Source organism: Mirounga angustirostris, unplaced genomic scaffold (assembly GCF_029215605.1).
Source record: "Mirounga angustirostris isolate CCGP_5_RB_7025 unplaced genomic scaffold, mMirAng1.0.hap1 SCAF_6, whole genome shotgun sequence".
NCBI classification, from domain to species: domain Eukaryota; kingdom Metazoa; phylum Chordata; class Mammalia; order Carnivora; family Phocidae; genus Mirounga; species Mirounga angustirostris.
This window is the reverse complement of record NW_026991714.1, coordinates 106359608-106385122: the sequence shown is the minus strand read 5'-3', so window position 1 is coordinate 106385122 and position 25515 is coordinate 106359608. Positions and strand designations below refer to the sequence as shown.

Here is a 25515-nt window from a genome sequence, read left to right as displayed (position 1 = left end):
CTTACCCAGAGGGCGCTGCGACGGCTCCCCGGGCCAGGGGGCATCCTCATTCCTGTTTCTGTGCTTTGCAGAGGTGATGAAGGCCTCCCAGCAGGCCATAGAGCGGGGTGTCAAAGACTGCCTGTTTGTCGACTACAAGCGGAGGAGTGGCCATTTCGACGTGACCACAGTGGCTTCCATAAAGGAGATCACAGAAAAGGTACCCATTGCTTAGACCAAGGGTTAGGGTTTGAGCATTTGGGCCTGGACTCCCCCCCGCCCCCCGCCCCGCTGTGCCTCTGGACCTCTGCCCTGTGCGTCTCTTGGGGCTTCAGTGCACTTGCCCGTGTCCTTTTAGTCCAAGTTACCCTCCATCAGGGTTTGCCCCCATTGCTTCTGTGTGTTTCCACCGTCATAAACTGGGTGCTGGTCCCTGTGCACACATCACCCCTCTCCCTCTGAGGATTCGGATCTAGAGCTCTAGGAAAGCCCCCACATGGAGGATTCTACAAGAGGGTCCTGCACCTGCTCAGTGGGTGTGCAGAGCTTTATGTGTGCCTTATTCTGGGGACAGGGTGCCCAGCTTCCATCAGGGCCTCTGCCCCTGAAAGTGTTAAGAGCCATTTCTCTGTGTCTTTAGGCTCTTGAATGTACTGGGATCCGTTTGCCAGGGAGCGTGAGGAAAAGTGGGGAGACCTGTAAGGTGTATTGGAAAAGCAGACGTCGAGGGTGTACCCCTCGGGCCCTGTCCTTCTCGGGCTGCTCATTTCACCCCATAAGGCTTTGGTTTGCTCCTCACTGAATGAGGGAGGTGGCTTCTGGCAGCTGGGAGTATGGATTGCCCAGTTGAAGTGGATGCACTCCAGTTAGGTGTGCCCCAGGGAGTTAGAAACTCGGCTCGGCTGGGCTTCCTCAGTGGAGCTTTCGGGGTCAAGGAGAGCCCCATGCAGAGTGCCCGTGGTCTTTCTTTGGCTCACACTCCACCTGGAGGCTCAGGGGACCCCGGGACACGTTTCAGTCACAGTCACGCAGACACACACAACCCTTCCCCAGGTCAGGCCCTGCTGAGTCTCCCCGTCTTCATTTGCTCAATCTGGCAGGAGTGAGGCTCTTGAGGCCGGGTTGGGGTCGGGCTTCAAGAAGCTCCCTGTGTCTGGGCAGAGGCAGGAAGGGCAGTTTGGAGGTGGGCTGTCCAGACCCCATTCCGCCCTGGCTCCTAGCCTTGACCACCATCAGAGTTGACAGCTTGTGGGGAGAGCTTTTCTGGGGTGAAGCCCTCCACAGGTTTTCCTACGTGGTCTTCATACTAGACTGGTCCTCCTTGATGCAGGAGGTGGGGCAGTGTGGGAGAGAGGGGGGCCCCATCTGTGGCAGGGCCCCAGTGTCTTTCGGGCCATCCCCAGGCCCTGACGCATCACATGCCCCCTTTAGAACCGGCACTGTCTCCTGGACATCGCCCCCCACGCCATCGAGCGGCTGCACCACATGCATATCTACCCCATTGTCATCTTCATCCACTACAAGAGCGCCAAACACATCAAGTAGGTGGCTGGCTCCTCGGGGCTTGGTGGGCTGGGGGGGCTTGCTGGGGGCGAGGCTGCTGGCTCAGACGCCAGGGCGGTGCAGGTGGGCGTGGAAGAATGAGACGGGTGGTAGGTGTAGGAAACGTTCCGCATCTCCCGCTCACTCAGGCAGTGCTAACCAGGCACACTCCTCGACCGCACCAGCCCTTGTTCCTATGCGGTCGTTGCCACAGTTCCCTATGTGCGTCATTCCCTGTGCATCCCGTCCTTCTCTCCCCTTCTGCCTCTCAGCTTAGGGCTCCCAAGGACACAAAGCAGCTAGGTGACCTGGGCTGGGGCCGGTCTGCTAGGAGCTGGCTTGGGACGCAGATGAGCCTTTGCTTTCCCTGTGCTCCAGTTTCCGTGCTGGTTGGGCTGACCGCTCATCAGGGCCTCCCTCCGTTTTGCCTTTCTGTGCTTCCAAGCTTCTGGTCCCTGCACCTCGGGGCCAGCTGGGGTGTCTGCTTTCCGCGTGCATGCAGCAGGGTGCCCACCTTCCCCCCCATGCCCGGAGCTCCCCTTGGGGCCTGCAGGCTTGCTGTGCTTTACGAGGGGAGCACCTGGGGCCCTATTGTTGGAGGCCCTGTTACTCTGGACAAAGGAAAGAGGAGGGCCCGGGAAGGTGAGACACTCAGCCTGCTTCTCTGGATGTCTTACAGGGAGCAGAGAGACCCCATCTACCTGAAGGACAAGGTGACTCAGAGGCATTCCAAAGAGCAGTTTGAGACGGCTCAGAAGATTGAACAGGAGTACAGTCGGTACTTCACAGGTAGGTGTGCCTCTGGGCTGGAGAGGAAGAGTGGGCAGTGGGGACGGATGCCCGGTCGGTGCCGCCGCGGTCCCCTGCATCGAAGCCGTCCTGCTGGAGTGCTACGGGCTGACGAGGAAGGTTCCCTGGCCTCGTCCCCCAGGTGTTCCCCATGCAGTGGCAGGTCTGTGTCCCAGCAGCAGTGCTGTGCAAGAGGACTCCGGCGATCCCGGCAGGCAGCCCGGTGGTGCTGGTTGTGCCTGGCTGTGTTCACACCTTCCGGGCAGTCCAGTGTAGCCACAAGGGTTGGCCAAGGAAAGCTGCATTCTTGACAGCTCTGGTCTTTGAAACACAGCAAACCAAAAGCCACAGTCTGTTGGCTACCATGGTACTTTGTGGCTTCCCCCCGTCTGCTAAAATCAGTCTTCTGTAGGGGGTTAATCACGCTGGGGTCACGGAGGCAGGGACAGTGATTTTAATTCACTTGTACAGACTGTTAGGATCTCGTTTCACGCTTCTCACGCAAAAACAGTTGGTCTCAAAAACCCAGCTTGGAGCTTCTACGTATGTGTGTGTGAGTTTTAATCTCTAATCCATCATAAACCACTATTTAGTCAAATATATTAACAATTACTAGAGAAATGAAAAATTCAAAACTCCAAAGCTTACAAAATAAAAGCCTTTGACTTTTTATTAGTTTCAACAGACATAAAATTACTCTTGGCACCTTTTTTTAAAAAATTAATTTATTTTTAAAGATTTCATTTGAGAGAGAGAGTGAGAGCACGCATGAGCGGGTGGGGGGCAGGGGGAGAAGCAGACCCCCCGCTGAGTAGGGAGCCCGATGCGGGACTCGATCCCGGGACTCCAGGATAATGACCTGAGCTGAAGGCCGCCACTTAACTGACTGAGCCACCCAGGCGCTCCTCTTGGCACATTTCCAAAGCAGTTTCTAAGCGCTCCCTTGTCTATTTCGGTCCATACCTTGTGGCAAGCGGCCGGGCATGTTTGTCCACTGGCACTGTTCCGTGGAGCACACGGAGAGCCTGGGCTCGTGTCTGCAGGACCCGTGGTGGCGAAAGCCTGCAGAGCAGGGCTGGGCCATAGCTGGGGACGTGTCGTCATCTTGCATGGGAATCTTCACTGGGCTATGGGATGCCCCGGCTCCTTACACCCATTCTTGTTTCCTGGAGACTCCGGCTGCCGTTTGGACCATCACAACACAACCTCAGACTGCTTTCCAGGGTGCTGGACTCCCCCTTGCAAGACGGGGCAGACCCAACCCAGGGCGTGCAATGGGGGCATGCAGTTAATGCAAGTGATCAAATCCTGGTCGTCCCTGTTACCGAGGCCCTCGAAGCCTGGCAAAATTTGACACCAACCTTCATTTGAGCCCACATTGTCAGTATCCTACTGAACAGCAGAGCAGTTTTATCTGTATAAAAAGCCAAAGTTATTTGTACTCAACTCTTACTTTCTTTTTCTTCCCCAATTTCTTGCTGATGGAAGAGCATGAGGAAGGCAGGCCAAGTAGCTCCAACAGGCAGAAAACCAGAAAGAGTAACAGATGTTTTGATTTGCCTCGAACCCGGGGTCTGACTCTGAGCTCAATGATGTGTGTGTTTGGGGGCTCTTTTGCAGGGGTCATCCAGGGAGGAGCCCTGTCGAGCATTTGCACTCAGATCTTGGCAATGGTCAATCAGGAACAAAATAAAGTCCTGTGGATTCCGGCCTGTCCACTGTAGAAGAATGCCATTCTGGGAGTGGCTGTGGCTTGGCTGCCCACGGGCACGCCTGGCCCCGCTCGTGCCCAGCGGTCGGAAGTACACGTCTATCTGTATATAAGCACGGAAGGGAAGGATCCACGCACATGGACTCCAGAAGCACCTCCTCTGTAGCCCGAGGGCCACAGGTGACCAGGACCCGGGCCCAGGCCAGAAGACCGCGTTCCTCTCACACATGTGCTTTAAGTAAAAAACACAAGAGACTTTCGATAGAGGGGTTCAACACCACCCTTTCCTTAGCCAGCTGATCAGAGATGCTGCAAAGAGAACCTTTCAGATCACAAGTTTACAAGCCTTTTCTAAGTATTGGTTGTTTATGTTTACTTGAATGGCCCCGTGCTGTCGGTGCCCAGGCCTGCCCCCCACCCTGTCAACCCCCCACGTTGCTTTGGTGTTGGGTTTTGTTCCTGCTTTCAGCAAAACGACTCTGGAACCTCGTTGGCGGCTGCATTGCTCTGGAAGGTTCTTGTCGGTGGGACCAGAGCTTCAGCAAACTTACTGCTCCTCAGTGACCCCTCTCCAGGCAGGACACGGCGACTGCAAGGGCTCAGACATGGTGGCAGTAGGACCAGTGCCTTTGTGGGGCTGAGGCACCAGCAGCCATGTTCTCCCCTCCTGCGCCAGGAAGGCCACTTGGGCATCTCGCAAGCTCGTCGCTCAGGCTTTCTGTCCCGCCTTCTGTGTCCTCTCATTTCTTCTCTGTCTGCAATCGTTATGTCCGCCTTCTCGCTGGGCCGTCCAGGCTCCCTGGGGTCACCGCCATGCCATAGTTCCAGGCAGGGTGTAAACCGAGGGCTGGCACGTGCCACCGGGTCCTCTTTCGCTTCTGTAAATAATGACCGCTTTGTCAGTGCAATTTTTGCAGGGTAATTCTTAAACTCCATAGGATGGGGCAGGTACATCAGCTCTCTCTGATAGGAAGACACGTTTCAGACTTGGAACCAAGAGCTCTTAGGGGAAGCATAATGAGGAGTGTCCTCACTGTCAGACATCTAGGGAGAAGCTGGGGATCCTCTTAGTCTCGGTGACAGCACTCCCGGCAGAAACAGTACCCCACGAGGGCGTCTTTGGGTTTTGGGGGTTTTTCTTGTTTTGTTTTGTTTTGTTTTTGCACTTCTGACGCTGGATGTCTCTGGCTGAAGATTTGATGTGGTTCCTCCTTAAACTGTGCGTCCTGTTAATAATAGGTACTGTACTGGGCTCCGTGTAAGCGCCACTGGGGTAGGACCTATATTTTAATACTGTTCCTAACATTTCATTTTACTAGCAAGAAATCTTTTATTTCATTTTATTCTTTGTAATTCTAGACACTAGATTGTAGTTTAGCTAAACTGACGTTTTTAAAAAAGGGATCTATTTTCTTGTACAGTTGTTCAAAAGAGACACGTGTCAGTCCTCAGTGCTGCCCTTGGTCTCACAGGTACGCGCCTTCTTCTAGCTCAGACAACCAAGACGGACGGCGGGCTGAGGCCCTCCTCGGTGCCGCGGGGCTGTTCCTCCGGGTCGCCGGGTCGCGGTCCGAGCGGGACTATGATGGTACAGTGTGCACAGGTACTGTTCTGACAGACTGGGATTTTCTGTACTAAAACCTTACTTTGTATCAAAAGTTAAACAGACTTTAGTACAATAAATAAAGGTCAATTTCTGTAACTTGTTGTCATGAAGATAGCGGTCTTTTTTTTTTTTTTTTAAAGATTTTATTTATTTATTTGCGAGAGAGAGAATGAGAGACAGAGAGCACGAGAGGGAGGAGGGTCAGAGGGAGAAGCAGACTCCCTGCCGAGCAGGGAGCCCGATGCGGGACTCGATCCCGGGACTCCAGGATCATGACCTGAGCCGAAGGCAGTCGCTTAACCAACTGAGCCACCCAGGCGCCCAAGATAGCGGTCTTTTAAATTGGTTTTCCATCGGTTCCCCACCCCTTGGCTCTCTTTTATTCCTAAATATGAGATGGCTTTCCTCCCCTCTGCAGCAGGTAGCTGGAACTGGCCGACGTGAGAGGTTCTTTCCAGCGCTCCTGATCCCCAAGGTGCCCCTTTTCCCTGCTGCATCAGCACCTCTGACTCCCTCCTAACCTCCCATGCGTCCATCTGTCCTTCCATTCGTCCAGCATAGTGTGGATGGTGGTTGCAGCCAGGCACCTGATTTGTGTAAGATTCAGATCGCGCCCGCAGGTACTTACATTCAGGGCTGCGAAGAGCGAAAGGGATTTGAAGGATGCTGGGATTTCCTGATGTTCTCAGTCAGACCTGTCTGCAAGTGGGTGAGGCCCAGGTTGGGTCCCCAGGGTGTAGAAGGCCTTGCCTAGCATGGGGGCTGCATTGTGATACCAAGTAGAGCTCTCTGGAATTCCAGGGTGGCAGGAAGCCCGGGCTGGCCTCTTTAAATGCCCCGAGTCTGGGTCAGGGAAGAGTCCTCCTCCTCTGCTGTTATGGCCTGGAGGAGGCGGGGGCACGGTGTTGTGGAAAAGCCTCATGCTGCTGCAGTGACCTGGCCAACGGGGGCAGACTTGGGTTGGTGCCTCCTTAGTCCTTTGTGACTGCATAAAGTTCCATTGTGCACCTGCGGTCTTGGCCTCACCTGTGGCCACAGCAGTCACGGGGCTGCGCGGGACTGTGGAGGTGTGGGGGGCTGGTGCAGCTGGCTGGGGCCCAGGGCACATCCCTCTTGCCCACGTGTGCCCAGCCATCGGGCTGCCCACACCTCCCCGACAGCCCAGAGCCAGTGCTGACCCAAGAGGGGCAGTTGCTGCACGGACTTTGTCACCCACCTGGCAAATGGGGGCGGCAGCTACTTGTTTTAGGAACGGTTCTTTTCAAGAGGCCAGTGATGCCAAAACCTTAACGGTTTGCATGCGCGGCTTTGCGAGTGACCTCTTCTTTGAAATTTTTCTGTATTTTCCAAATTTTCTATAGGGAACTTGGTTTTCTTTTATAATTACAAGGAAAAAATCCCACTCTCTTAAAAATGGAGGCCAGCTAAGTTGCTGAGGTCACGAACTGTTTCTGGATGTTGCCAAACAGCGCTGAGGGAATTCGTGCTCGTCTCCAAGCCATGCCGGGCCTGGGGCAGGGGGAGGGGTGGAAAGGGAGAGGTGACTTTTGGTTCCAGCTGTGAGGCCTTGGACGGATCACAGTGGTGGCCTCAACACCTGGCCTTTGAGGACGGTGCAGACTAGATAATCTCTAAGGCCCCTTCCCAAGCTGACATCTGGGATAGGGGCAGGGAATGGGACTTCAGCAGAACTCCAGATCTGGGGAGCCATCCCAGAGGCTAGAGGAGCCCCTGGACACCTCACGCTTAGGAGTGGAAGCCAAAGGGGCCCAGACTAGGAGCCAAGCACTGGCCCAGAGTCTCGGGCCTCTCCTTGGCTGCAACGAAGGAGCTGGTGCAAGAAGGCTGCCCTGCTGCCCACCCTGGATGGACAGGGCAGAGGACCACTTGGGTCAGATACCCAGGACGGAGAGAAATGCAAGCAAGTGCAGGGCGGTCCCCCGAGCCAGCATATGCTCACAGGGAGCCTGCGGCTGGCTTCGGAATGATGACTCACAGGGCGCAGGGCTGTGAGGCTGGACCCCGGACAGCTGGGCCTTCGCCGCACCCCCCCCCCCCCGCCCCCGCTGGTGTGCTGACTTGCAGGTTTCATCGACCTTACTTCATCTGTTCTTAACCATGTCGGTTCGTACCTTCCCGAGTATAGTCTCTGGCCTCTTGATGGTTCCCCCTTAAGTTCTCTTTGCGATTATATGAGTTTTTATATATATATTCAACTGTGAAATATCTCCTACATACAGAAGAGCACGTACAATGTAATCGTACAGTCTAAACAAAAATAAAATGGGCAGTGTATTCATCTTCAGGGAACAGAACACTACCAGTCCCTTAGAGGGCCTCTTATGCCCAACGTGGTCAAATTCTCTACCTTTTCCACCAAAGTGAGCACTGCACTGATTTGTGGTTCAATTATCTCCTCACTTTCCTGTTTTGATCCCCAGTGGGGATGCCCTGAAACAATGTAGTGTCCAGTTTTGACCACACCTGGCGTCAAGCACAAACGGAGCTGTGTGGGGAGAGAACAGTATTGCCACTATTAGGGGAAGTCGGCCGGAAAGAGTCATGCAATCTCTGGGTCTGGCTCTGGGTGAATCTCCACTTCCCTGGGGATTTACCAGCGCCCCTTCTGGGGAAGTCAGCGAGCAAGGACGGGAATGGGTCCTGGGGGTACTGGGGCCTCCACACACCAGGTCCTCACTGTCTGCGGAAACGGTCGGAGGGCTTGGGCTGCTGTTGGTTGGCAGGCTGACTGCTGCCGTCCTCTGGACTCTGCCGGCGAGTCAAAGACGCATCTGTGGGGTGGAATGCTGGTCTGGAGGGCAGGACTCTTGGCAGCTCGCGTCAAGACAAGCCGAGTAGAAATGAGAACGTGCACCAGGATCACTGAATGTTCTGCTCTGAGCTAAGCCAATGAAGACAGAGGCACTGGTGCGAACAGCCCTTCACGTCTCCATCTTGAGCCCCTGCCCCAAAGCAGACTCATTGTCCGTGAAGTCTAGTGACCGCTCTCGTGCTCACGCCTCTCCTCTGCTGTCCTGAGCATTTCCTGGGGATTTTCCCCATTTCTTTCTTTGGCTCTCCTCTCTGTTGATGGGTCTCCTGCATCCTTTGCCGCTTGTGAGGGGAAAGGCTCCATCCTTGATGGGAATTCTTTCTCCCCGGGAGGGTGACTCTGTTTACCTTCTTCTGACACTGTCTTCTAGAAAAGTTCTGGATTAAGAAAAAAGCAGTCTGTATGCACCCCTTTCTACGGATTGGCACCCTTGGGTCGGGAGAGAGTTCATCAGTGCCAAGGGCCCAGATAACAAGGCCTGAATGTGCACCGACAGCCGTTGTGGGGCTTCATCCCTCTTACTGGAGCTTTGGTTATTTGTGTGTCCGACATGCTGGCCTGGGTCCCTCCCTTTCTGATCTCCCGTCAGCAGCATTTTGTCATTTCGCTGCTCTTTCATGAAGATTCCCTCAACTTCACCTTTCAGTCCCTTCTAGTGAGTGCTCATCTTTGCTATCACATTTTTAATTCCCAAGAACTCCTTATTTTCTGAATGTCCGTCTTCATATCACTCTGTATTTGTCTCATGGGTATGATGTTTTATCTGAACGTAGATTTTTTTCCCCTTTGTCCTTTCTCATCAATCTAATTTCTCCGTTTTCCCCCTATTTGTCTTGGTCTCAGTCTTGCCCATCAGAGGATTGGACCTCTGGCATCTCAGATTCCCCAGAAGAGTCCTCTGGGCCCTGACTGGAAGGGTTGGCCTGGCAGCCATTGTGGGGGAAAGGCTGGTACTCTGCAGTCAGCATTCAATATGGCAGCACACAGCCACTTCTGTTTTCAGTGTGGGACCAATCCTCTGGTATGTCCAGAAAGCTCTCTGAACACCTCCCTGACTTCTGCCGAGTTGAGGGAAATGCAGGAGCCCCAGAGCTTGGTCTCTGTCTAGCCTTCCTGAATTCCTCATTTAAGCCATCCTCTCTACCCTGAGTTCTAGAAGGAATGATGCCTCAGTTCCTTGCACTCGAAGATTCCTTGCTTTCTCATGTTGTTTTAGGATTTGGCGTGCTCAGGTCAGCTACATAACTTGCCGCTGGGCCGTCTCCTTTTCATCTTCTAAAGTGAGTTTGTGGTGGCTGTTTCTCTGTTCTCCCCATGTTTCCGAATTTATGTCTTTCTAAAAGAAATCCTTTTCCTCTATTTACTTTGCCTTAATGAGGTTTTACTGGAGGAACTAAATTAAGTTTATGTATCATTCTGTTCTTTTTATCCCAGAAGTAAGGTTCACCTTGTCATGTCCCTTTACTCTCGTTTTTACTCTCACTGGGGCTTGGAAGGACCTAAAACGCATACTCATTCCTTCAGTGGCAGAGCCCTCTGCCAATTGGTGTGTCAGTCAGACCTCCATCAGAGAGGCAGGGCCAGTAGGAACCAGTATGATAGTGTGTAACTTCAGAAATCTGCTTCAAGCCGTGGGCTTCTGTGAGTGGGAGTACGGCTGATGCGCGTGAGGTCCACAGGGCTGGGAGTTCCGCCTGACGGTCAGGAGCAGGTGGGGCTCCCCGGCATGGACTGACAGAGGGAAGAGTGGACAGGTGGGACTCCACAGGAGAGCTGAAGCTGTGTCTACATGTGCAGTTTCTTCCCCCCTATTTTTAGGGAGGTTTCACCTGTCCAGGCCTTTCCAGGCTTCTGCTTCTAAGGTCTTTCGACTAACGAATCAGCCTCCCCCACATTATCTAGGATACTTCCTTACTCTTAATGTCAACTGATTAGGGGCTTTCATGCAAATGGAAAATACCTTCACAGCAACACCTAGTGTTTGAGTAACTGGGGACTGTGGCCTAGTCAAGTGGTCACATCAAAAAAAAAAAACAAAAACATCACTGGGGTATTTGCCAATTATTTACTTAACCAGTTCCCCACAAATGGGCGTTCAGATTAAGTTTGCTGTTGTTTATAGACTTATTTTTTGTAGACTTAATTTAACTTTATCTTCTATGTGGAGTTTGTACTTCTCAGATAAGGACGCTGAGGCTTTAGGCAGTTACAGGAAATTCCCTGAGACCTTTTCTTATGCCATGTTACCTTTGGGATAAAAGCAGACTTGTGCTTATTTTGGAGTTGCTTTCTTTAGCTCCTCGCAGATGCTACCCGCTCTGGGGACGTTAACCCTCTAAGGTACTTTACGCCCGCCTGAGTCCGTGGAAAATAGGTTCTGAGAACTAAGTGACTGTGAGGATAAAAAGGGGGACTGGCAGGCCCCCTGGGGCCCACCTGCAGATAGGAGGGCTCTACAGCATGTGGTGGCACGTGGCTGGCATCTGGCGCACATCCAAGAATATATGATGATAAAAACAGAATCAGGGCGCCTGGGTGGCTCAGTTGGTTAAGTGACTGCCTTCGGCTCAGGTCATGATCCTGGAGTCCCAGGATCGAGTCCCGCATCGGGCTCCCTGCTCGGCAGGGAGTCTGCTTCTCCCTCTGACCCTCCTCCCTCTCATGCTCTCTGTCTCTCATTCTCTCTGTCTCAAATAAATAAATAAAAATCTTTAAAAAAAAAAAAAAAACAGAATCAGAAGGTCTTCTGAGTTTAGCAACAATGCATGCTAGTGTTAGTTCTCTATGGTAATACAAAGAATAACTCAAAAATTGCACGATATTTTGCTGGGAATGTCTGTCTCTTTTTTGACAAACAGCTTTTTTTTTTTTTTTAAAGATTTTATTTATTTATTTATTTGAGAGAGAGAGAGAGAGAGAGAAACAGCATGAGAGGGGATAGGGTCAGAGGGAGAAGCAGGCTCCCTGCTGAGCTGGGAGCCTGATGTGGGACTCGATCCCAGGACTCTGGGATCATGACCTGAGCTGAAGGCAGTCGCTTAACCAACTGAGCCACCCAGGTGCCCCAAACAGCTTATTTTTTAAGATTATCTGCTAATACTTAGAATGAAGGTAATGTATGCTTCACTTTGGCCTTTGACAAGTTGACATTTCTCGAAGTACAGAAACTTGTTTTTACGTTTTCGTGTTTGAAATATATTATTTTTGATAACATTTTATAATTTCTAAATAAGTCCCTTTCTAAGAAATCGTGTATTTTTTTAAATTACATTTTTAATGGCATTCTAAATAATCTGTTTGTACATGTTATAGGGTCTAGACTCAACCAGTGATTCTCCAGGAGGGTGTTGCTTGAGGTCATCTTCATTTGCGGGGAATACAATTGTTTATTTAAAACTAAAAATCTCAAGAGTTGAATCTGAAAGGTGTGTGTCCACATAGAGATCACTGAAGATCAGAAAGCAGGTTCCTTATTTCAGGTCACAGCCCAGATAATTTGCCTTTAAGAACGCAGGGAAGGAGCCAATCAAAATGCCTACAAATGCAAAAGAACATGGAGGGAAGCCCATCAGAAGAACTTCTCTGGGTCTTTTGCGGGCTGCTCACTTGTTTCCCCAACAGTCCAAGGAGGAGGGCCTAGGTGTGGGGGGACAGGAATGTGTTGGCCTCCCTGCCAAAGCGGTGCTTCATCCCGTGACAGCGGGCTTGATTTCCCCTGCTGTGTCCTAGATTCTGTGGTGCTCTTGATGATAGTGGTATTCACAGGAGGTTAGGGGTCACTGCTTACCACCCAGCTACTCAGCCAGCAAAAGTGGGTGCAGCGGACCCTCTGCCCAGGAGGTGAGCTCAGGAGGACAGACGACTGTCATCAAAGTGGTGTCCACATGCACGTGTGTCCCGGGTCCACTTGGTGCAGTTGGATCTGCGGATACTTGCCAGTGCCCATCACGTTCAAAGAAGTCGAAGGCCTTTGTGGTGTCTGCCTGTAAGCAGGAACTCACTGAGTTGTTGATCTGGTCATTGACAGCTCTGCTCCAAATCCCGATTGGGTCAGTGTGCGGCCCTGGCTTGGATCCTTGTGTTGGCTCTCCTCACGAGGTCATTCAGGTCCTCAGGGAAGGAGCTAGCTGAGCAAGTCAGGACATATCTGAATGCGCCCAGACCACAGCAGCCGGCACTGTCGGGGGAACCAAGACCAGGGTTGGGAGTGCAGCCTCCGACGGGCAGGGGACATCCAGGCATTCCTGCTGCAATACCAGAGGTTAAGAAGGCCCATAAATAGGCTCCATCAGGCGCCCCGCGAGGGTTAAACTCTCACCGGAAAGGTTTTCTGATGTCCCCACTGCAGCCAGTTGGTGATAAAGCACGCACCATCATGTGCTGGGTTCAAAGCCCTTGACACCAGGAACTTTCCTAGAAAGGGCACCAGTCAGAGTGCTCAGGCTCGTTACTACATTAGCTGACAGGATCATCAAATATGTGGGCTCTGACGGTGAAGACATCCTCCAGGGTACACTCAGTGCCCTCAAGCTTGGTCACATAGGTATGACAACCAGTCTATGGGGGGGAAATGCAGGGATGAAAAGCCAAGAGCCCCACAGTGGGGGATATGCGTGTCCCCTTGTTGTAAGCCGGCCCATCTGTGGGAAGTGTGGGCAGAGAAGGCTTCTTGGACTCCTGGCTGTGGTTTCGCCACTGCGGGCCTCAGATGACCCCCTAGGACACGTGGAAGTCCGTGGCAGGAAACAACCCATCAGTGATGAGGTGGGTGTGGGCCAATAAAAGATTCCAGGATTTCAGCAGGTGGGACGGAAAGTGCCTCCTTGGTTTAGAAGACCTCTCTCTGGAAGGATTTGGTGATCAGAGCTTCCTGGAGGTTTTTGTTTGTTTTGGGGGGGGGGAGTTGTTTTTTGTTTTGTTTTTGCTTCAAAAGTAGAAAAGATCTAAAAATGTATATTTCTATACATGAGAGGTCTCATCTCAGGGTCATTCCACTCCTCACCCCAGAAAGAGGACATATTTTCATCAGTTTGGGGCTTCTTGATGCAGTGAAGCCCCCCCCCCCTTCACCGAGGAGGAGCACACACAGAGTACTCTGTATCCTACTTTTCCCCACATAACCCAAAGTACTGGTGTGGCCTGTCACTCTCTACACACACCACTGTGGGAGCAAACGGGCTGTCCCACTGAGGAGCAGAAACGCAGGGTGCCATCGGGCACGTAACCTCGAGGCAGGAAAATGGAAGCCGATGGGAAGTGGGCACAAGGTTCATGGAAGCCGTTTGGCTGACAGAGAAGGCACTGCTAAAATGCCACACAGCCCCTGGGGAAAGGCCAGAGATGGCGATAGATGTTTGGGGTGAGGGGGAAGTGTGTAAAGAGGGCAGCCCTGAGGCTGTGTTAGCTGCCACCATTTCCTGTTTTCCTTAGGCAGTTGAGAACAGGGAATGTGGCTTAAAAAGAAAGAAAAAGCTTTAAAGATGTTTTGTGTCAAGCCAGACTGGAGGCTCTGCTCTGGGCCCACACTTCCAGGTGGGGGTGCTAGGAGAAGGCTCAGCCCCTGCTCTAGGGTTTCTGGGTAGCAATTTCTGTGCATGTAATAGCCCTGGGTACCCCGGGGTCCTAGGGGGTGGAGGGTTTCTGCTAGAATTCAGCAAGTAAGAGACCCCCTCGATCCTTGTAGAATATCCTGCGCCTAATGTGTCGGCTCGGACCTTGAAACATGAAGGGAGGAACTTGGAGAAAGGGACACCAAGTGTTGTCCTTAGGTCCCGGGAAGTGGGGGAGCGTGTGATGCTGTCCAGGGAGGAAAATGGTGGTGCGCTTTCCACTGGGCATGAGGGGAGGTTGGTGGCCCTCTAGCAAGGCCACCATGCTGCGGGGGTGGCGGTGCTGTTTTTAGGATGTGCTGCGGATCGTGACCGAACCTGAAAGAAGAAAGGGCGGGTCATGTGCTGTGTGCGCCCCCACGGGAACGGGCCCTCATACTGCAGAACACCTACTCTGTGCCACACATTCTACTAGCTGACTTTCCTAGGCTCTGGACTCGACATTTTTTTCAGGGTTAAAATTCTTTTTTTTTTAATGGTCCGTATTTGATTGTAGCATCCTTTTATTCAAATTAAAATTAAACTCACCTTTAGGAGGCCAATTTAATTAACCACATACATGTCTAATGAAAAGAGGGTGACACCCTGTCATTTTAAAATAACAGGATGTTATTTTGCCTTATTGAACCAGATATGCAAAACTTAAATTTGCATACTTGGACGCATTTAGTTTAATTTTTCTTAGTTTAAAATATTAAAATAAACTCTGGGTGAAAAATTAAACCGTCTTTTTCTTGCAAATATTAACGTAGGCACATGGCCAAAAAACGCAAATGGTATCTAGCAGGGCATGAATTGAAAAGTTCGATTCCATCGTCTTTGACATTGGGAGCGGTCTGGCTGTTTACCAGGTTCACTGTGATCACACTTAGCATCAGTAACAATTGTGGGAATAAATAAGGGCCACTCAGCTGAGAACAAGCAAGGGCTACTCCCAGCTAGCCATAGGAAGGGAGTCAGCCCCCATCACTTGCCTTTGGCAGAGATGCTAAGGCAAGCAGGGGCTCGGGAGAGCTGTGCAGTGGGAAGAGGAAAGGCTTCAGGTGTGCGCTGATCAGTCTGTTGGCCCCGGGAAGCTGGAGGCAGGCTAATCAGCAGTGGGGCATCCTGTGTGATTGGTTAGGGGTACATATTTGGCTTCTCTAGTTGTTTTTACTAAGCTAGACGCTGGGGCAAAAATTACGAACGCTGACAGGTATGGATCAAATCTTGGCCATTTGGGGCCAACTGTTATAGGGGTTTTTGGCTTCCTGGGCTGGTGGCTACAGATTGTGGCCCCAAGTCCTTTTTTTATAAATGGCCTGGCTGTTGTCCATGGGTGTATTCAGTCTCGTAATGAAATCACCAGCTATTCTGATGAGATGCTGTGTGACGTGAGGACATAGCATCATCACCTGTGAGGCATTCGTGCCCAAAATGTTTCACCTGGATCTCATCAAGCCATTACATCCAGCTCCTCGTTTATAGGAAGTTTAGGGAATGAAGAAACAATCAGGCAAAGCGATGAGGAGGAGGATTCTACAGGGCAATCACCTGGTCTCTTCAATGGCTAGGTATAAAAACATGTGTGTGGTGGGGGGGCAGTAGATGGATAGACAGGACCGATTTAAATGCAAAGTATCTTGACAGACATATAACCAACTACAAGGAAAAAAGTTGGATGAGGTCTGGATATGGATTCATAATGAAATTAGGGAACAGGTTGAGATGTGAGGGTGCTGGGGGACGATGTCGTGGCAAGAGTCTCAACTCTTCAGAGGCACAGGCGTCTAGCGTACTTTCCTTTGAAGGGGTGCAGTGAAATCAAGGTGATGCAGCAGGGCCGACTGGGTGAGTCGTCGGTTTTCATCACAGAAAATCGGACTTCTCTGTTTGGACTTCTTACACTAATGCTTAGAAAAGACTATTTTGATCCACTCTCAGTTCCTCTTCATCTAAATAACCACTATCACAATTTATGCCGATACAAGCAGAAAACAGACTTGTAAATTCTCCCTTACGTTTTCACCTAAATAAAATCATAACCTAGCTGCTTGATTTTTCCCCACCAATACCGTGGAGACTCTTCCATATCAAAACATGTGGATCTGCCCCATTCTTTTTATGACTGCATGCAGAGTATTTATTGGATGAACGAATCAGCATTTATTTAATATAGATTCTTTTTTTACAGTAGTTTTTCTGCTGTTAAAAGCGGTATCTAATTCTACTCTTAAAGAGCAAAGGAGGCATGAAAGGAAACAGACTTGCTTGCCCGAAGACACATAGCCAAGTGAGAAAGAGAACCAGCCTTTGAAACCGAGTTCATGTTTCTAGAGCCCTGCACACAGCTTATAAAACCAGTGCTGCTTCTAGCTTCCTCCTTCTGGGACTGATTGGTCTTTGGCCTCTCAGAGGCTGATCTGTCACATGGTATATAATTTGGGGACATATGCTCAAGAGTCAAAATACCTCAACTGATTGGTATCTAACAATGGACGGGCCCCTTGCAACACCTGTCTTTGATTTTTAGTATCCTTTTTATAAGTGGGGCTGCTGCTTCCTCACAACCCATAAGATAATGTCTTCGAAGAATGAGGAGCAAGCAGGGACCACTGCCTGGACAGCCACACACCTCTGTCACTGCCATCAATAGGAAATGTTTCCCACACAGTGCACTACTACTTCCAGCTTTCCGTGAGCGTGTCTGCTGGAGTCATCTGTCCGTACCCTAGCTGCAAGGGAGCCCAAGAAAGCAAATGTGGGTTTTTAGCTTGGGGAGGCAGGACCCCCTAATGTGAGGGATTTCCCAAATGGAGGGAGGCTCTTCAAAAGGGGCTGGGCAAATGTACACCATGAATCCAAATATCTGAAGATAAATGTGGTGCATTCGTAACATGTAATATCGCGCCACCATTTCACAAGCCTATTTTGAAGAACATTTAATGGCACAGAAAAATGCTCAAGATAGGGTCTATGAAAAAATATGCAAAACCATATACATTGAGGATGGCCTCATTATTTTTAAAGGATGGGAGGGCAAAAGCCTTGTGAAATGGGTGCCCGTTGGGGTCCTCTGAGGAGCAGGTGCCAACATGGGATTAGACCTACAAGAGGTTTATTGGGGGAAACGCCTGTGAAGGATAAATGGGAAGGGAGTTGGGTATGCAGGGAAGCCTTCAGCTGGAGGCAGGTAGAGCTGACATCTGTGAAGGGAGAGAGGGAAGGAAGGACAGAGGAAGGGCCTCAAACTGCAGTGCAATTCTGAGAAAATCTCAGCCGGGCCAAGGGCCGTGAGCAAAAGCTGCATTTGGAAGGTGCTAGAAGAGCCTTGCGTTTATTTGGCAGGACTACCTCTGCTGTAGTCAGTCACTAGCAGGGCCCAGCCCAGGGGAAGCGTAGACTCGGGCTCATGGGGGCAGGCGCCGAGAGCACTCAGTCTGCGGGGAGCTCTGCCCCTAGAGGGTTCTCTTGAAGGAGACTGGGTGACGCGTCTTCACTGGTGAAATGAGGGGTGGCTTTTGAGCTGCTTTTTTGCACCCAAGTGTAGGCAAACGATGGTTATGAAAACTGCCCCAGTGGCTTGTTTGCTGCTCCGTAGAATCCCTCATTACTGGGAAATGCCATGCAGGCACACAGCGTACATCGAGTACAAATATACAGCCCACACGTCCCCATGGAACCAAGGTTCGGGTGGAGAGCCCCGCGCTGCCCCCGAGGAGGGAGCCTCTAGCCCCGCCCTAGAGCAGCGGCTTCTCAGCTCCCCATCACAGCTTTACCGCCCAAGTGGACTCTCCTCCTCCATTTGCCACTTGTTAAAATTCAGTCTGTAACTGGGTTTCCCTGAAAATCTGCCTTAAAAGAGGATGAGGAGGTTGCCAGGAACACTAGGGCTATTTTCTTTCCTACCGTCCTACAGTTTTGAGCTCCAAGTTTTGGTGCTTTAGAGAAGTGAGGGTCAGTCATTTGGAAAACCAGCCCATTTATGTGGAGAACTTCATTGTTATGACTCTGATTGTAATGAACTCAGATTTTAAACCCTCATACCTGCCGAGGGTTTCGTCTTCTGTTGGGCATTTTTCCACAGTCCCTAAATTTAGGTTCTATGGGTTATAAAGAGCCATAGGTAAGTCAGGGATCCTTTAGAAGAAGCCAGATCCTAAACTGTCAGTACTTAAAGAAAATTGGAGACCATCTGGTCCCAGCCTTGTCAGTTAGGAATAAGGATACTGAGACTTGCCCAAGCTCTCAGAGCCCTTCAGGCGCTTCTGCTGTTTCGGAGGCGTGGACTCCCTGCCTCCCCGACATCAGTGTAACTGCAGGGTTAGGGGCGTCAGCCTGTGGGCCTCTGGAGGCCAGGGGCCGCCTCCCATCCCTTGTCAACACTTCTACCCCAGGACAGAAAGAAGTGTGAGAGAGGTGGGATCCTTGGTAAGGGTGGGTGAGTCTCGCTGGTCTCCAGGTGTCGAATGAGAGATTCTTAACTGGTTGTACAGCTCAACCATGAGCATCTGGAGGGGTGAGGAGCTATGGTGTCCTGAGAAAGCTGGAATAGTAACAGTAGTGGTAACAGCTTTATGGTCCTTACTGTGTGCCATCCTTCCTTAAGTGCCTCGTGTATGTTAACTTGCAACACTATTGGGTGGGTACTATTATTCCCATTTACAGATGGGGAAACTGAGGCACAGGGAAGTTGAGAAACTTGCTGAAGGTCATACAGCTAATCAGAGTCTGTGCTCTTAACACCTTTCCTAGAATGTCTGCCAGGCAATCGAGAAGGCGTCCGTCCCCATCCCAGACTTGGGTGACTGGGCCAGGCCTGGGAGGAGGACCCATGTCTGCAGAAGACAGTGGGTGCACTGATCCAACAAGGCACGTGGTGTTGCTAAGGGAAAGGGGAGCCAGAGGGAAGGGGAACCCACACAGGATGTGGAGCCTGTCCTCCAACTCAGCCAGCCCTGGGGAGCACCATGGGCTCTGAAGTTACGCGTAGCTGTAGGACATCCTTAGGGCAGGACAGCTGCCTTTCTAGCCTCCTTATGTCCTACCTAGAGGGCACGTGAGCCCTTGGGGCGGTGTCTGTGCTGGCTGGTTTATGCCATGGCTGGAGGCTTGAGACAACCAGCTTTGCCAATGTCCACTTCAACGTAGAAGCAGGACCAGGGACGGGTGTGGGACCGTTGACTACACCATGACACTATGGACTCATAATTGTGGCCCCATCTGCAGACAGAGGGAGGCATCTGGTCAATTAAGACAAGGACTTAAAATGTCATCTCACAGGAGGTTCCTCAGTTGTGGGAACTCACCAAACATGGTGCCTTCTTCCCTCCTTGCCCTCCATTCCCCGTGCCCTAGAGGCAGGATTGGGAGGCCATCTATTTCCAGAGTGGACACTGTTGACTGGAAGAGATTCCTTTTAAGGAATCACTTTCAAGACAATGTTTTTAGACTTTAACTAGAAGGGACCTGCTAGAAATAAAAAAGACCTATAGGTGTTGCTCGGTGGACTAAGAAATATTTTTCAAATGTTTTCTCAACCAAGCTGCAATTTTCAAGCATCCTGCTCCTTCTGTGTGTAGGCAGGAGCCTGAGTCAGGATCTTTGCTTGGGGAAGAATCTCCTGAGAAGCCCCCCTGAGCTGTGTGAGTTCAATGGACAGCCTTGCCTCGTGGGGATGAAAGTTCTCGAACAAAACTCCCAGCTCCCAGGGACAGGTGGTTCAGTGTGCACGCCTCTGGAGAGGCAGGTTCCCTTGGAACAGTGCTCGGCCTTAGAGTGTGCAGCGGAGGGCCGCTGCAAAGAAACAACCAGGGAGGCGTTGTCATGGTGAGGAATCTGGTTGGCCCCGGGGGACAATCCTGAGGATGGGACACAGCAGCTGAGTGTCTGCAGAATCACAGCACCAGCTTGCGACATCAGTGGGGGATCTGAACCATCAAGAACACCATCCTACTCGTGGGCAAGAGTGAGTCTCACTGTCGGGGGTCAGTGGCCAGAAGAAGGAAAGCCCACCCCCTCCCTGTCTTGGCATGGACTAGGATGGGTTGAGCTGGGGTCATAGGGAAAGTTGCTGCATAGGGGCAGCAGAAGCAATGGCAGCAAAATACTATGGCGGGTTCCTGAGGCTTGCCCCACGGGGCCAGGGGAACAGGCAGCATTAGGAGTCCCCGGGACAGATCCTGGGCTGGCCTATTCATCTGGAAGGCAGAAAGTCAGGAGGAGGTCTACGTACGTGAAAATGCTACACAACGTGCTGTCCTTGACCCCTGGAGCAGGCCACGTGCTTGCACAGAGGTAAGATGCAGGCAGTCAGATTCCCTGAGCCCCTGCGCCACCCTTTGAAGGCGTTGCATGCTTCAGCCCTACGGCAGACCCCGAGGATGAATCCAAAGACGTTTAAGGGGGATGTGATGCCTGGCTTCAAATATCTGAAGGACTATCAGAGCCAGGCCCAAGGACAGACGTTCCCGGAGGGAGGTTGCGGCTTAGTCTGGGGAAGAACTTTCTGGCCGCTGTATCTGTTTCATGGTGTGATGAGGCACTGAGACGCTGGGCAGGGTGAGGAGTGGCTTGTGGACTGTGTGGGCACAGGTCCCCGATCCTGCCTCCCTCACCCCAGTCCCATTCCTGGATGCGATTTCAGGTCGCAGCCCCCTGCTTACACACACAAGTAGTACGGGGAAATCCCAAAGGATCCCGGACCCCTCACCAGATGTTCCTGCATGGCGCTTTTCAGGCGGGCAGCCCCTCAACCTGCACGTGGAGCTCGTCCACCTGCCGTCTGAGCTACTCAGTCCCCAGGCAGGACTGCTTCCGTCAGAGAGAACCCAGGAGGAGGCCAAGTTCACGTTCTCTCCACACTGACTCTTGGCAATGTATGTTTGGGTCCCTGAAGATGAGCCGTCTTGGGAGGAGGTTGAGAACACAGCCTAGGAGGGCCGATTCACATCTACTGGTTCAAAATGACGACTAAAACGACTTCTTCACGAAGTCTCAGTGACACTCCTCGGAACTAGAAGACACAGCAGCACAAGGCGCTGTCAGTGCCATCCCACCCAAGGCTGCCTTCTTGAGAGACTCAGCATGACAACCGCTGTCCTAGCTTCCTTAGAAAGCCTGACTAAACTGCTTGTAGGTAGGTAGTGGGAATTGTAACCTGGCTTAGGGCATGTGGATTGAGGAAGCCACTTGAGTTTTCTTCCTTGTACGAAGGGTTAAGGTATTTTCTGAGTACAGAAATCTCTTCAGAGTGCCAGAGATGATTCTTTTTTTCAAGCCAAGGGCGTCAGCATTAAAAGCATACTGCCTTCGAATCATTGTGACCTTGGCCAGAGACACCCAAGTTCTTTGAGTCTCAGTGTTCCCAGCTGTAGAGATAGGATTTGGGGAAAGGGACCATGGAAGATCCCCCTAGGAGAGCAGTCAGCCTCCTGAGGAGTCCTTGGCCATGTGGCATTTGGAGAGGAGTCCATGGCCAAGCTGATGCAGGTTGTCTATCCTTTTGGGTAGGGCAGCTGGCTCTTGATGAGATGGTAGTGATGCCTCTTGGCCTGGACTAGGATGGGTTGAGCTGGGGTCATAGGGAAAGTTGCTCAGAGGTTGACTGGGTCTCAGAGTGTGGTCTGACCAAGCAGAAGAGAGTCTGCCTGGGACTGCTCTACTCTGACTGGGGCCGGGCCTTCCTCCCAAGGCCTTTCTGTACTAAGGGCAGGCCTTCCCACCCCACTGGCTCATTTTCTCCTGAGGGTGGGCTGAATTAGAGTCTGATTATGATGCCTATACTTTATGACTTAAGACAAAGTTTTGTAAAAATAAAACACTTCCCTGCTTAGGTTATACTGATCAGCAAAAAATTAGTTCTGACCCATGATACGTTTTGAGTCAAACATATTCCTTTGAACTCATAGCTTCAATTTTTCATTCTTTTCAACATTGGATTTTTAAATCGCAGAGATAATATTTGCTTATTGTGGGCATTCAGATAACACAGAGGAATATAATGTGAAGAAGGAAAGCCCCCGCTTTGTTCCCAGAGGCTTTCGGCATGTCCCTTTCCCCGTGTGGTTGCTGCAAGCATTTGACAGGCACCTGCCCAGGTCTTTCTTAATGCATCTACATGCATGTAATCTCCTTACGCATACGTGGGGGGTCATACTGTATGTATTGTATTACTTGCTCTTTAAAAAAAACAACAGCTAAGTTTATGCGAACTCACTGCCGTAAGAGAAAACACTTGGATGATCTTAGTAATATCCCAGGAAGGAAAAGTGGGCAGTTGGGTAATTGTGAAGTTTTGGATCTAGGCTCAGGCGTTTTAAGGCAGACAGGAAACTGATTGAGATTGGCAAAAGTTTTATGATACTATAGTTTAGGATTGGTAACAGCAAGGAGAGAGTCTTTAAGTGATTCTTTTTTAAAAAAAGATTTACTTATTTATTTTGGAGGGAGACGAGTGTGAGAGAGTGGGGGGAGAGGCCAAGGGAGACGGAAAGAGAGAATCTTTTTTTTTTTTTTTTTAAGATTCTATTTATTTATTTGAGAGAGAGAGAATGAGAGGGAAGAGGGCAGAGGGAGAAGCAGACCCCCTGCTGAGCAGGGAGCCCGATGCGGGACTCGATCCAGGGACTCCAGGATCATGACCTGAGCCGAAAGCAGTCGCCTAACCAACTGAGCCACCCAGGCTCCCAGAAAGAGAGAATCTTAAGCACACTGCACGCCCAGCACAGAGCCCGATATGGGGCTCGATCCCAGGACTCTGAGGTCATGACCTGAGCCGAAATTAAGAGTCGCACGCCTAACCGACTGAGCCACACAGGTGCCCCTGAATGGTGCACAGTTCAAAGTTGTAATAAAAACTGACTTCCTTGATGGTTTTTTTTTTTTTACTTACTATACTGACCTTTCAAATTAGTAAAAAACTACAACAAAACCCCCTTTTGTTGTTGTGAAGGGTTCAAACAATAAAAAGACCTCTGATAAAAAATGACACATGCCTCTGGTATAGAAAAAAGAAAAAACTGTTATTTAATGGATTCTTTTTTTGGTGACATTCGCATTCCATGTCCTAAACCACTGTCTGGTGTTTTTACCATACCTTTTGAACTGCCCTCTCTGCTATCTCCTTATACTAAAGGAGTCTTCCAGTCTACTAAAGGCTCCCTTGGCCTCTCCCCCCACTCTCTCACACTCGTCTCCCTCCAAAATAAATAAATAAATCTTTTTTTAAAAAGAATCACTTAAAGACTCTCTCCTCGCTGTTACCAATCCACAGCCTCTAGCTCACACCTCTGGTGGCCTGGAGCTGGGAGTATGCTCTCTCTGCTTAGAGGCCTTCCCCTGTATGCTATTCTGAGAACACCTCACCCTTTCTTATCTCTGTGATAGGTTCAGGTCTGTTTGAACTTTGCTATACCATTATTATGGTAATTTCTTAAAGCTTAGGATCTCTATATCATGGTTGAAAATATTTAGCAACAATACCTCATTTGTATAGGGATTCTTTTACCTAGCAACCTCAGGTATCTGAAATGGTAAAAAAACAAACAAAAAAAACAAACAAAAAAGTGGGGTGGCAATGTATTACAGCAATGAAAATAGATGCTCCAGAACCCAGGCACTGATGCTGAAGACACTGCATGAAAAAAACCAAACCCTTCCAGGCACTTGGGGCATATTTTGGTTCTTAGTGTAGATACATTTTATTATCAGTGTTTTTCAACTGCCAGTATATTAGACTCCAGTTTGGAGAGGATTGTTTGGGGCAGATATACTAAGCCTGACACGAAGACATTAGCCAAAAAAATCACTAAAGAAGAAAGAGCAGTCCGGGTGACTTGGCCTAGCATAACCTACGGCGGCTCCTGTCACTTCTCCAAGCAAGGCTGCCTTACTAACCTCTAGGGTGAGGATGTGCTGGTGGGGAAATCAGGATGGGGCAGCAGCGTTCTGGAGCTTTGTTGGTCAGTGAGCATGCTTGGCTGATGCTGTTTGCTCTAACGGTGAATTAGTGATAATTAAGGGCCTACCATGTGCCAGATCCTTTATGTGTATTAGTTGTATCCTCACAATGACCTAGAAAAATTCTTACTCTCATTTAATAAATGAGGAAGCCCAGGATGGAAATAGAAATAATTTGGCCCTAGATCTCCTAACTAGAAAGTGCTAAAGCTGGGATTGGAAGCTATGGGGCTCACCTTCTTTACTGACAGACAGGTGTGGTCACCAGCACTGTCATTTGCAACAAGAAGAAACTGCAAAGGTGCTTCTTCCTTAAATAGGGAGTAGGGGTTTGTGGTGGGCCCACTTGTGTATGGTAGGTTCCATACACAGAGACAGAGGCCTAACGTTTGCAGACTGCATAGCCCAGCCCAGCGCGGGCAGCTGTGGGGAGATACGGGAAGAACGTGGTCTTAATCTCAGGAGCTTTTAGTTCAGCTGCGGAAACAAGAGACTCAAACAAAATAACAAGGAGGAAATGAATCCTTGATTATTTATTTGATACTCATTTTGTTTGGTTTGTTTCCTGACGTTTGTCCTGTCTCCACACCTGAGTGGGCCATCTGGGCACCAGGCTCCAGGAGGTCAGACAAAGGCAAGCTCCTTTTGCCAGGCAGAGACAGGTGGTGCGGGGGAGCTCAGGTAGGCTTCCCAGCAAAAGTGTGTTTGCAGTAGGCCTTGACTTATGGGAAGGGCTCAGGTAAGAGCACAGGAAGTGAGAGGCGGTCCCTGGTGACTATCAGAGTCTGAGATAGCCTGTCTTCATGATGGGCTGGGTGGACCCAGCTGTTGGCTACCCCCTCAGTCCCCATCGCATCTTAAACGAAGAGATCCAACTCAATCCCAGTGGATGATGGAGATTTGATCAGAGACGTCCATCCTTCTTAGGTCCCACCCTCACTGGTTCCTAATGGACCTTTCTTTCAGGTGCCATTCATTGCTTTTATTCATTGAACAGCTTGCTCATGTTGGGCACAGGGAAACAAAGGTGAATAAGACATGGTTCCTGTCCCCAGGAGCTCACAGTCTTGTGGGGAGACAGGCGTGCCAGCCGGTCATGCATCAGTGCCTGGGTGCCATGGTAGAGCTCTGTCGAGACAGCTCCCTGCCCTCTTGCCTTCTCCATGGGATGAGAGTTTTTCTGTGTGGCGCCACTCCCTGGGTTTAGCATGCTTTGTCCCTTTCCTCTGCTGAGCATGGGGGATCGTTCCAGTTCTGGGATTTTCCTGCTGTCCTGTTTATGCTGGACATGGGACAAGGACCCAAGGGCTAGGGTAGCTTTTCTAGTCAGGATCCCTCAGTGCATCTGGGCAGAGGGTCTATCACAAGCAGGAGATGAGGGTGGGGAACTCCTGGAACAAAGGGCCAGAGTGGCTGGGAGCAAGTGTTGGAGCCCATCTCTGCAGAGAAAGCCCTTCCTTGCCAGCACCATTTGAGGTGTGGGTACTGAGGAGAGTGCAAAAGGTGG

The 25515-nt window shown here is 50.6% G+C and overlaps 1 protein-coding gene across 9 annotated transcripts in view; it reads left to right on the top strand.

Moving 5' to 3' along the window:
- DLG5 (discs large MAGUK scaffold protein 5) overlaps positions 1 to 25515 on the top strand; it is a 216337-nt gene that overhangs the window by 114221 nt on the left and 76601 nt on the right. For 4 of the 9 annotated variants that reach the window (XM_064594867.1, XM_064594865.1, XM_045878187.3 and 1 more), the window contains 4 exons: positions 72 to 199; positions 1411 to 1520; positions 2201 to 2310; positions 5494 to 5723. In XM_064594867.1, coding sequence (XP_064450937.1) covers positions 72 to 199; positions 1411 to 1520; positions 2201 to 2310; positions 5494 to 5636 — 491 coding nt within the window. In that variant the 3' untranslated portion in view covers positions 5637 to 5723. Of the gene's footprint in view, positions 1 to 71; positions 200 to 1410; positions 1521 to 2200; positions 2311 to 3930; positions 5724 to 25515 lie in introns of those variants that run through there. The other 5 variants (XM_064594866.1, XM_045878188.3, XM_064594861.1 and 2 more) reach the window with 2 other exon arrangements.